The sequence below is a fragment of the Protomyctophum parallelum genome (genome assembly GCF_964188405.1).
Source record: "Protomyctophum parallelum genome assembly, chromosome: 19".
NCBI lineage: Eukaryota > Metazoa > Chordata > Actinopteri > Myctophiformes > Myctophidae > Protomyctophum > Protomyctophum parallelum.
Window position 1 is genome coordinate 31,633,490 of NC_139717.1, and position 12,866 is coordinate 31,646,355.

Genomic DNA, 12,866 nt, shown 5'->3' on the forward strand with positions numbered 1-12,866 from the left:
GGTTTGTGTAAGCGCAATGTTTGTCTTAACACAAACATTGACAATGAATGGTCCGCTTTGAGTGTTTGTGTGCGTAAACACCAACATTGAAGACAAAGGTGATGGGTATTGTGATTGGCCGGAATGAGATGATAGGCTACTGAGGTATGATGGTGTATGATGAGCGCCCCTCACTTCACAAGGGTGTGATTTTTAAATAATAGAATAAATGGATTGAACTGTTGCACCCCTAATTTCCATCAGAGCTCCCATAATCAATCTCTTCTCATTACTCGCCCTAGTTTCACATACTAATTCCTCACTGTGTTGACCAAGCTTTCATTTCCAACTATGTGCAATTATTTCCTGTGTCCACGAGCTGTTCATTTTGAACAACTGTTAATTGAAGTAATACAGTACGAGACATTTATCCAAAACAATAGATGAACCCATTAGCATCACCCTCACAGTACCAAACCGCCATTCAAATCCACACTCCTCTTATATGACTATTACATCAACAGCTACAGTAGGCAGAAGTGGATGAGCAATCTCAGCTTCCTTCATCCAACTTCAACTTCATTCAAGTGTGCATGTGTGTTTGAACATCAGTAAGTAGTGTACTGCAATCTCCAGAGAGCGTGAAGAAACTCTCCTCTCTGTCAGGCGGAGCCCAATGACTCATCAGTCCTGCCCAGCACGGCCGTCTCTCTCTCTCTCCCTCTCTCTCTAAAGCCCTTTTTCTAAGAATTATGGCTAAGATTGAGCAGTGGCGGATTTAGCAATCTGGGGGCTCTCAGCAAAGCCTCACTAGGGGGCTCCTTCTGCGCACGTGAAGGGGAGAATTGGGCGCAGACACTAGGCTACGAAAAGTACAGTGCGAGTTCCCGCAGAATCAGATTGCTCCTCATCCTCAATTGCAGACACACTATCATCACTGTCACTAGTGACTAGTAGTAGTAACAAGTAGAGTAGAACCTGGGGAACATAGAACCTGGGGAACATAGGGATGACCCCAGTAACAGCCCTAGTTGCAGCAGCAGCCTCACTGGTACTAGCCGAAACAGCCTCAGCCCTAGGCTAGTATCAATAGCAGCAGCCTCACTTGTAGACCTACTGTACTAGTAGTTACAGCCTCACTGTCAGCGTCATCTACTACATTATCTCTGTCCTGGTGCAACACTTCCTATTGCTCTCTCCCCTCTGATATGGGTATTTCTGCTTTTTTCTTTTGAGCTTCACTGGGGTAAATTCATTTCATGGTGGTGGTTGCAGTCACTCAATCAAGTACAAAGGCAAACAAACAAACCGACATGATTATTATTATTATTATTATTACATTATTGATGTAATGACATAGAGGAAGCCTATTTGTTGTCATTTCAGTTGGTATTAATTGCCAAACAATATTTTTTTTGCCAGGTGAGCTATCTGTGATTGTCCCAAAAATTATTTATCTACAAGCTCATTCATCAACAGCATTTTTTTGTCTTCGTGACAAAATGTAGCCCACATTTGCAAATAGTGTCACGTTGTTACATGGTGTTATTTGGTTAACATTTGTACAACAACATATTAGAACTTTTTAAAGGCAGATTAATTGACGACAATGCATCATCCCTGTGATGCATTGCAGAATGTAGTAAGGAAATGTAGTATATCGGCCCGAAAGTTTCATATTAGCAATTTACTCACCGAGTGCTGAAATCGTGAAATGGAGGATGTAAGAACACACTTTTGTTGGTTACAGAGCAGGGTAAATATGAAGTTTTTCTTATATTCCCTATGTCCAGACTGGTGGTGTGTTTTATGCAACATAATGCACGTTGGCGGGTTTGAGGGGGCCCCCGTCGGCAGAGTGACGGGAGGAGGCCATGTCACTGCCGGGAGGAGGAAGCGACGCTCGGCCCCCTCAAACTGACTACGTACTTTTACTATTGGGGAAGAAATCAACTGCTACGGATTACGGAACGGGCTGCAATGTTCATTTTTCGGGGGCAGCTCGTCTGGGCCTCTACCTCTCGGGGCTCTATACACAGTTGCGTAGTTTGCGTAGCGCAAATGACCGCCTCTGAGATTGAGCTGGATTGAACAATGTGCCAATGTCAGCGGCTCAATACTAAATCCCAGTTACCGGATGGTTAAAATATTAATGCTTCTGAAGACTCTTAAATAGACGAGGATCACATTAGATTTAGCTGCTTTTCGCTACCTTTTATTTTTATTTTTTATTTTTAAGCAAAATAGAACGAGAGTCTATATGTGGCGGTAGCCAATAGCGCCCGGGGGTTTTAGTGGCAGGTTATGAGTTAATAATAACCATTAATTACTTAAACGTGAATATCTCTGTATTATACAAAAAATCTATTTCCCCCAAAGGCAGACGGAAATTGAAGTGGATGAGTTGGATGCAGCTCAAAGTGAACTTTACTCAGTTATCTAGTTCATCGCCGTCCGACCTTCCTTTGTGACTGTGTAATGTGGAATGTGCCTGTGTAATTTAAAAAAAACTGAAAGTGGCGTGGCCTTTTTCAAGATGTTTTGGCCATTATCTCTGGAACGAAAAACCCAATCTGCTCAGGTCAAAGCTTGTTGGATGCGTGATTTTGAGGACATCTTCTAGCAACTCCCAGGGCCCTAGGCGGTCATGTAGTTCGCGTATACAGCAGACTGCCCCTAATTTAAACATTCTTGAGTAAAATTCTAAAATGGAAGGGGAAGACCAACAAAAGGCTACAAATAAATCAACCACCAGACTGTTAAAGAAACAAAAACAAACGACGGAGAAGAAACAATGACAGCATGGGATCAGAACAGAACACCATGGCGTGCCTGCAACCCGGCATGAACGCAATATATTCGGACATAAAAGCCACACGGGCCGACGCAAACGGGTGAGCAAAGATTTGGCAGATCTCAGAGGGGATGTGGTGTATTCCAACATTTATGGAAAAGGTTTTCTTTTTATCAGCCCCTTGAAACCTCCAATGACAAAGTGAAGGTAGGCCTACCTGACTCTCTACCCGTTCAGCTATGGCCAAATGCAAGCCTGATGGAAGCTATGATTCAATTTACATTATTTTCAGGCAGGTTCTCCTACCCATTGAGTTACTACGATTACATTTGTATAATTTCCACAAACTGATTCCCTGTCTTAAATGTGTTTAGAGATTACTTTCAACTTCATCCCTACACGTTCATGAAATAACAAATAAATGGGTTTGCTTTTGGTAAAAATATATGGTTGAAGATTGTTCGCAGAATGGCATACATAGGGTTTTATCTTTCAAAACAAATATTCAGCATGCGTGTGACATCATCGTACCCGGAGGTTATGCGGGAGCCGGGAACGCCTACTGAGTGGCAAAAAACGACTTTCTGGTCTTGACAGCCCACACATCCAAAGAGAAAAGTCTTATCTGATTGTATCAAACAACGTTCCCGGTGGAAAAGTGTGAGTAATATAATTTGATACTTCCGTGACCGCGGAGAGCAAATGTCCATTTCTCAGTAAATTTATCATCTATGATAAATTGAGCCCCCATGCCCCTCGCAAAAATGCGGGCAAAATTCATGAGAGCACCAAATCCATATTGCCACCATTAACAAACTGTTAAGGCACAATAAGGCAAACATTTCTAAATTTCATTATGCTTTAAGTAGCATAATGTGTATGTGACGTGTCAAACTAGGGGGTGTTCATGATTCTGAATCCATTCCAAGAATTAGTTTTGCACAAAAACACTCCTTGGGATAAAAACGGCCATAGCCGTCACCACAAATGTGATGAGGTCATCACATGTGGGCACATTAGGCAAGTGGCTATGGCCGAATTTAGCCCATGGAGTGTCTTTTGCCAACTACAAGCCACTTTATTTATCATTGTGTGTTTCTACTTACCAAGGCCCACACTGCTGTTCTCCAGCAGATAGCTGAGGTGGTCGAACATGGCCTTCTGGTTCTGCCGGCTGATACGACAGAAGTAGCACAAGAAACGACAACAGCTGGCCACCATCCTGGGGAAAGCAATCTCCTGTAAATAAATAAAAAGACAGAACATTTATCATACACTACTCGCTACTGTGATATGATTAAAAGGAAAGAAAGCAAGGAACAAAATAAGTAATCCGTAATTTTGTTGACTTCTGAGGGTGTACCCCAAAGAAATGTCCTTGGTTCCCTTCACTACAATGTTAGTGTCTAATGTCTACATGTCTACACTTATGCTTGGTCACTACCCCTGTAGATTTCCAACTCCATCTTCCCCTAAACCAGCTTTCATTGTTGTTTGTTGGCACGCTCGTGCGTTGCGTGCGTGCGTGCGTGCATGCGTGCGTGCGTGTGTGCGTAAGCTCTCAATGAATGTTGCCAAAGAGAGGTAAAGAAAGAGGATGATGTCTATATTTTACTCTTCTGTAGTTTTTAAACTTGAACTTGAAAACAAACTACAAAATCCGCCCATGGTTTCAAGTCCAATTCATATACAGCATTAAACCTGACTTTTCATACTGAGATTTATGTCACTGGCTTTGTGATGAGATTGCCAGGGTCAGATAGACCGAAAGCTTGACAGCCGCCCTGATGCCTATATGTCTGAGATACTCCACTATGATCCAATTCACACTTGGCACTCCTCAGCATGTCACTAAATCACAGCTATCCCTTCCACCCTCTTTCAGCGCTGCCCAAAAAGGACAGGCCTGCGAGGTGTAGCTACAGCAATCTCCTCACCCTGCGTATACCCACGTCACCCCCTGGCAACATTACCCGTGTAGCTGTGAGTATTAGGTTGTTGCTCTTGGCTTGTTGATCTTGGGTTGGAGGATCTCTATTACTGAGTTGATTGTTGTGCTGCTGTTGTCTTGCTACACTAGCCTTTCACCGCTTATACATGTATTAATCAAGAATGCATTCTAGATTAACGCCATATTTCTGGTTGTATAGAACAATGGTAAAAACAGAGCTAATAATCTGAATAGTATGGTAGTAATGCTATACTTCTTATAAAGTACTCTCCTAATAACTGTCAGACAATCTGTCTATTACAAAGTGGCAGGTGTAATGCAAAATGTTGGAATAGACAAATTAATATTAATGAATATCATGTAATTGTATTTGCATATACAAATTTCGAAGGGGATAGTCGGGGGATAGTCGGGCTCCGATTTCCTGAGCTGCTTCTTTATTTGTAATTGTAGCGGATAGTGGGCTGACAAGCTGTGGTAAAATATGATTACCTTTCGCTTATGCTGGCCCACATGAGTAAACCCACTTGCACATTATGTAAAACTCTTACAGGCTTACACGCAAGGCAAGCTTAAGCCTGATTCGTATGACGGCGTCACATGCCAAAAGTAACACATTTACAGTAAATATTAAGCTCACGTCGCTAATGCGACATGTTGTGAGATTTATAGATCCTGCTATTTATGCTTCACGCCGCCATCGTATGATGAAGCATAAATTAGACCAGGAGCCAATCCATTGGTATTAAGGTACATTTCTGCATTCAATATACCTATATCAGACAAGCTTCTGATTTTAAGTCAAACACAAAACGAGCTATATTCCATCTCAGTGGGTACGTTGTGATCTAAAATTCCTTCACAGATAACTCGTGTATTGTGTCCTTAACCTCACAGCATCACGCCTCATCCTAATTACTGGCTCATATAATCCCGGCACAGCTCAATAGCTGTGCAAGCTATTACTTGAGTATCTGATCATCAATTTAAACTCTGCAGAAACCAATTTAGACTAGGGGGCATTGTAAAGTCCTCCCATGTCTGTTGAGACGCAGCTGTCCTACCTGTGACTTGTCACCGCCCAGCACGTTGACCATGACCTCCATGACGGTCTCATGCATGCCCAGAACTCTCATCAGGTTGGGGTGCTGGTAGAACACCTTGTTGTTCATGATGTCACTAGCAAAACGAACAAAGTATAAACCACTTTCAACCTGGCAACCCTATATTATGTTATTATAGGCTATATAAAAGACAAGCAGATCTACAAGATCACAACACATTGCACAGATTGGCTATTTATGCTAATTGCTAAGTATTAGGGCTTAAGTGTAAAGCAACAGTACATTTTGTGTAGTGTGTGTTTTGTGTAGTTTCAGATATTTACATAGTACTATGCCATATCTGAACAACAGTATCAGTTTTGTTTGTTTTTGTTATTACAATTGTGGCATATTTAAAAATGTACCTTGTGAATGTCTAGCATTTAAAAACAGATATTTGCAAATTGCAATGCTCTGGAAGCCATTTTAATGTTAAATATAAACTTTAATGTGTACATTGTGTAGTGATAATATACTGTATTTTTGAGTGGTGTGGTCAAGCAAAGGCACTACTTCCACTCCTGACGTCAAAGCATTGAGTATGGTGACGGAGGTGTATTAACTGGATTTAGCTGTTCAAATGATTTGCACAATTTGGATTACATATTTATTGTGAGATAACATAGGTACCGTTTTTATTTTTCAAATTAGTTCAATTTCCAGTGTTTAAAAGTATATGTTGAAACTAGAAGAAATGCGAGCACACAACTACGTACAGTCAAACATAAACAAAACAAACTTGCAGGTGCACGGCTCCAGAAGTAAGTCTAAGAGAATGATGCCACTGATGCCAGCACTCACGATGTGTCCCTCAGGTACTTATTTTATTTTACTTATAAATAAACACGCACCAGGAAATCAACCCAATGCATTTCAGCTCACTGCCTTCCTAGACGTAAACCGCTGTGGAAAGAGAGGAAGGCATTGAGCCAAAATGAATCCATTTGATTGTATGTTGCCTGTTTACTTTATACGTAAAATAAAATAAGTACCTGGGGAAAATGGTGCGTGAGTGCTGGCACCATTCTTTTATATTAAAATGATCTGTCTTTAACCACTTAAACCCTCTATACTTAGTAAACTAAAACTTAGTTCAACGGGGTCGGCTCTGTATTGGTCCACTCTTTTCCCACCTTTACAACCAAATCTCTTTGCCAAATATAGCTCATCTACAAGCTCACAACGTGCCCTGCTGAGCCAGGTTGTGAGCTTGTAGATCAGCTATTTTCGGCGAACGTTCCCCACCAATGAAACGGGTGCGTGTCGGCCCCTCACCCCAGCCCATCGATCATGAGCTTCTCCTCCTCCTTGCCCATGCGTACGGACAGCAGAGAGCGGATCTGACCCAGAGAGGCCAGCAGGTTGATGGCGTCCTGCACGGAGGCGGCGCTGATGGTGTAGGTCTTCCTCATGGCGCGCAACAGCTCGCCGATGCCGTCGTACTGCCTCCTCAGCAGGCTGAACATGACCCGCACCAGCTCCGCGTCCTGGATATGGCTCTCCTGGGCCCAGCTGGCCATGGTCTGAGAGATGAGCTCCTTCAGGTTGGCTGTAGAGGACAAGAGGGGACAACTAAGTCACACTCCATAAGGGGAGTCATGGGGCATCGAAGGCATCGAATACTACTACAGTCTGTCACCTAAAATATATAATGTGTATTTCTGCCCAGAATAGGGACACTAGGGTTCAAATGGTTAATGAGAATGTGTCAACAGCAGCCTGCAAATGCAGTCCATCTTTCTTTGTACCTCTTTCAAAATGGGATTTAATGTTGTGCTGAGTGAAAATATGCCACATTTACAACAACGACCAGAGAGAGAGAGAAAAAAACAACACCACAAAACAAGTGTTGTTTTCAGAGCTGATGGTCGTGAAGGGATTATGTTGTATTTAGTGTATTAGCTGACTCAGGGCTCTGTAGCTGGGTTGACATTACGGTACATTCCTTGACATGAATCAATACACACACACATTGACAACCACATAAATAAGGTGAAAGAGATTACTTTATGTTCTAAACAATAAAACAATGTTTTGCACAGCCATTGGTTATATAACAAGGGATTTCTATAGTGTTTTGTTCAATGCCAGGCCACACTGACTGTACAGGCTTAGAATAATGCACAAGGCCAGCAGCACAACAGACATTACTGACTTGTTACCCATAAGACTGCCTCATGTGCTCCCCTCTGTGCTCTCCCATGAAGAATACCCAATTATACCTTCAGACAACAGGTTCACGGCCCAACAGGTTTGACTTAATAGACTTGATGTTGCTGCTGCTACGTATATCACAGCGTGAGCTATATTCAGGACATTAGAGGGCAGAGCCACATTGGCAGATGGTGCAAATGATCAAGGTCAGCAGTTGCCCTGCTTTTAACTGCATTTATTGCAGGATGTCGGGTCAGCATCTAGGGTGTGTATATTATGTTATCCCAGAACAATTGCCCCACATCACACTTACTCATTTATACTCCGTCACACCTGGGAACTGCCCCGTACATCCACAGTGCTTTACTTTTGGCCATGGAACATATCCATTGTACTATACTGTACAGCACTGTACTGCAATGTACAGCATGTTATGTGCAAAAAGGGAACCTTACAGTATGGTACAGGGACATAAAAGCCATCAAAGTTGCCCACCGATGCTGTTGATTAATTATGGAATATGTGACCAGTGCCAACAAAACATGCCTCATGTCGCCTTTTCCATTTTTCAGATTTTTTACAGATTATTAAAGTACAGAATGTAAGCTTTCATATGATGTATCATTCAATGAAATTGGACAATAATTGAAGGAGATATAACCATTTTAAAATGACTGGGGCCTTTCACCCAAAGCTGAGAAAAGCCCTTTTCAATATTCACAACATTTTATCACCTTAGAGCTGGACAGAAGTGGGTGTGACAATGGGAGGGACAAGAGACAATAGGACGTTTTAGCTGTCAACAGTGCAACACTAGAAACACTGACAAGTTTAAGCCAGTAGAACAAACAATGTAATTTGTAAGGTGCCCCAATAAACCCTTTTGAAAGTACTAAGTATTAAATACTAAGTATAAGTATTCAAGTATTAAATATTAAGTTAAGTGTTCAATTTAACTTATACACTACCTGGTTGTAAATAGCTGCAGTACACCATTTTATGCAGGTCTACTTTAAGCAATCAAAGTCAGACAATTGACCCAGTATTTTAAATAAATAAAATCGACGCATCAGGCTATGATGTTGTGCGCTTGTAGATTTGCTATTTTAATAAACAGATCTGTCCACATGCAGTCACAATGCCTGGTGTCTATTTAGTGTGCAAGGCTTACATCCGGTCTAAAGCCCACCCACTGTCTGCGCTGATTTATATACACAATACATACACGATCCGTATCCTCCCCTCACCGGATGTTGAATTAACAGTACTAACGGCCGTATTTGAAAAGACGTATCCATTCTTTTACACAATAAACCGATTTCCGACATTTCCTTTTCACTTGATACCGTTTCGTAGAGAGGGCCTACACAAACGTTCTATATACCAAATGAAAGCCTGCATTTCATAGTTTACATAGTATATAACCTTTTTTTAAATGAGCAAGAAATGAGCGAGTTGTGATTAAAAGAAAAGACGTGTGATCTCTTTGCTCTTTAACACACACACAGACGGCTAGCTAACTAGGCTAGCTAGCTTCTAGCCTGTTGTTTGTTGGTGAAAGACTCCAAGCTGGGAAGTGTATTTCAGCGAGTAGCTATACGTGGTTTTGTTTATTTTCTGTAAAGTCTAACCCAAATGCATCTCCATACTACTATAGCCATGTGTTCTGTTCTGTGTTTACAAACACAAGCACGCTAATGGGCGGTGATCAGAGCGTGAAACCTGAGGACAAAGAGATTCCAGGACCAATTGTAAACAACATGCAAATCTCGGAACTGCGCTCTTCTGCCCCAGAAACTTGTTAAAAAACAAGCCCACTTTGACGTATAAATGTATACATTTCATTTGCCCAAATGAACAATCTGTTTGAATGAAAACCTTCTTCAACATTCAAACTGTATAAATATGAAAAAAAAAAGAAAATCACATAAAAAAAAAAAACGAGTTTATTTATTGATTTAAGGCATGTTCATTCTGGCGACATGAGGCATGTTTTGTTGGCACTGGTCACATATAACCATCATCACAGCATGTATTGTATTATGAAATATGGCATTGTCAAGCTTTACAGCTCATGCAATCCATATAGGCCGTAACATTGATTTTTAATTATGTTTACATATTATGTAAGCAAAACAAAAGAAAATCTATACGGCCATTTGATTTATGCGTACTGTCAGGCGTAGGCATGTGTGCGTGCGGGCATGCATCTATTGTATGCATGTGCCCGTGTACATGTATGTGAGAGATAAAATGTTTGTCTTTGTGATAATATGTGTCTGTGAGAAGTGATAATATGTGTCTGTGAGAAGTGAGAACCAGGGAATGTGTTATGGAAGATTCATCTGTAAAAGGGATGCTATTTTGAAAATGCCAGGCAGAACCCCATTTCATCAAAGGCCATTAAACAAACAAAAAAAGCGGGCATTGGGGGGATTATTTATGTATGTACTTTACTGCAGTAAATGAGTGAATTAAAAAAAGAACGATTTTGGACAGTACAAGGTTTCCTCTTGACAGCGATGAAATAAAACCATCCCCAAATGGCAGTTGCTCGTTCATCATGTAGCAGTCTACTCATTAACCATGCACTAGAACTAGGTGGAAATTAAAGTAGATCTCATTAAGGAAACTACTCAAGAAACATGAGCATTTCCCCCTCTTGGGGTGCCAGGCTCAACCATGAGTGTGACTGGAACACATGCTCCTTGTGAGCCGTGAGGACAACCCACGTTTGAATCAGACTCCCGCTCTTGTCTCGCATGTCTTTCTTTCTGTCCTATAATACCTAATAATAGCAGAAATGCAAAACAAAAAAGAAAAAGAAAAAAAAAAGTTACCGTGGTAATAAATCACAGTTTACCGATGGTACTGTATATTACGGAAATCCCAGACACAATTAAATATATAATAATAATAATTGCAGTTATGAACTGGACACCACGGTATGCATTACACAACGGCGTTATGGCAGTAATTGCCCCCAGTTGTTTTTTGTCCTTCGAATGCTTCCACTCAAGAGGGTGTACACGGTACAAATTGTAGTCAGAGTACCGAGAGACCCGTAAGGGTGCATTTTTAGTTTTTTTACACTCTCAAGAGTTAAATTATCACTCAGCACTTTGCTGTGTACCCTTGATGGACAAGGTGCGCAGACGGTTCCTTCCTGCAGGAGTTATAGTCTCATACTCTCATTAGTCTGCCTGCCAACCCGCAGAGGAGCCTGCAGTAGCAGAGGTGTCACAGGGCAAACAAAGCTCACAGCACCCAGGGGAGGGTTATACTGTACATTAAATCTGAGGTGTGTGCTGTCCTACAAATGTGGCACCAGCATTCAGGACAGGTATTGGGTCGCCTTGATGTGTACAGCGTTGATGTGAACAGCAGCACTCAATTACACAGGAACTGTGTAATTGCAATTGCAATTAACCACTTAACCCCTCTTGGGTAGGCTCTGTACTTGGACTGCTTCTTTCCGTCTACACCAAATCTATTCGCCAATAATAGCTGATCATTTTTGGCTAATGTTCACCTAATATATGGATGTTAGGGTGCGAGTTGTTAAACAATTAGTTTGAGTGCACATGGCCAGGCCAGGCTAGTCTGAGAGACTATTTATGTCCTTTTTACTGGTGACTGCACACAATGTACAGTAACTATAGCTCTATTTCTATCTAATAATGGCTCATACATTATGCAAACCTGACTGGCCCAGGTGAAGATTGCCAGGGGAGATATAACGTCGAATTTTATATTGTTTATTATATTGTTATCATATTTAAATTAGTGTTACCCTACGACTCTCGTTACCCATACCTTTGTTTCATCCTTACTGTGGTGCTGCTATGACAACTGAATTTCCCTCAGGGTCATTAAAGGTCTATTTGCACTACAGATTGTTTTCCAAAGTGATATTAAAGCTATTTCCAAACAATCGCTCCTCTTTGAGTGCTGAAGCTGGATTAGTTCAGCATCTGTAGCAAGCACGATGTTGGACACAAGCAGAATCCTAATGAGAGAGGGGGTCCGAATGAGACAGCAAGAGCAAATGAGGATAGGGGACAGGCAAGAGAGAGAGAGAGAGAGAGCATAAGACAGCAAGAACAATAAATAATTATATGCCAGACACAAAATGAATTTTCAACTAAAATGGTCCTGTTACGTTTTTGAGCCCAGCTTTGTGTGTCTGTGTGAGGGCTTAAAAAGTGAAGATAAAAAGTGACAATGTATAAATTAGCCTTAAGAGACAGAGAGAGAGGGAGACAGTTGCCCAAGGAATCTGTTCCGCATCATCCTTAACAGTGGCCTATAATATGGAACACCCTCATCTGCAAGCTCATCAACAAATGATACTGTAGCTAATGAGGGATGACAATACTGGACCTTGGAAATCCAAAAAACCTCTTCAGCATTATATTATAAGTTGCACTGCAAGTCTAGTGTGATTGATGCAGGAAAGTGTCTTTGTCCATAGCTGAAAATGAGGTTGTTGTTTTCTTGTGTGTTTTGTGCAAATAAATGTTTTGTGTATAAATTGCAGGACACAGCAAGGTTGCAGTTGTATACTGAATAAAATACACAAAAATGTTCACTCAGTAGAGTGGGCGGGGTCTATGGGCTGGAAACCAGGCTGAGGAGAACTAAGACTGTACTGTGTCTGTAAACCATACTGTATATCAACAGCACAGTCGTTTGGCTCTAGGCTTTGCGTGTTTATAAAATATTGCTTGCACATTGATAGGCGATTAATCGTACAGCGTTATATAGGCTATATCCCAGCCACACGTCATTGCCAGGTTATCCAACCAGGGGCCGGCACATCAGCCTGGTCCGTACTTCAGGCAGGTGCGGGCTGTTGAAGCCAGACAACTTTATCACTTCATCA

General features: G+C 41.5%; 1 protein-coding gene across 4 annotated transcripts in view; it reads right to left on the reverse strand.

The window, feature by feature from the left end:
• Window positions 1-12,866, reverse strand: part of ryr3 (ryanodine receptor 3) — a 169,303-nt gene that overhangs the window by 59,436 nt on the left and 97,001 nt on the right. For all 4 annotated transcript variants that reach the window (XM_083790960.1, XM_083790959.1, XM_083790958.1 and 1 more), the window contains 3 exons: window positions 7,103-7,376; window positions 5,789-5,903; window positions 3,880-4,012 (listed from right to left, as the gene is read on the reverse strand). In XM_083790960.1, coding sequence (XP_083647086.1) covers window positions 3,880-4,012; window positions 5,789-5,903; window positions 7,103-7,376 — 522 coding nt within the window. The remainder of the gene's footprint in view (window positions 1-3,879; window positions 4,013-5,788; window positions 5,904-7,102; window positions 7,377-12,866) is intronic.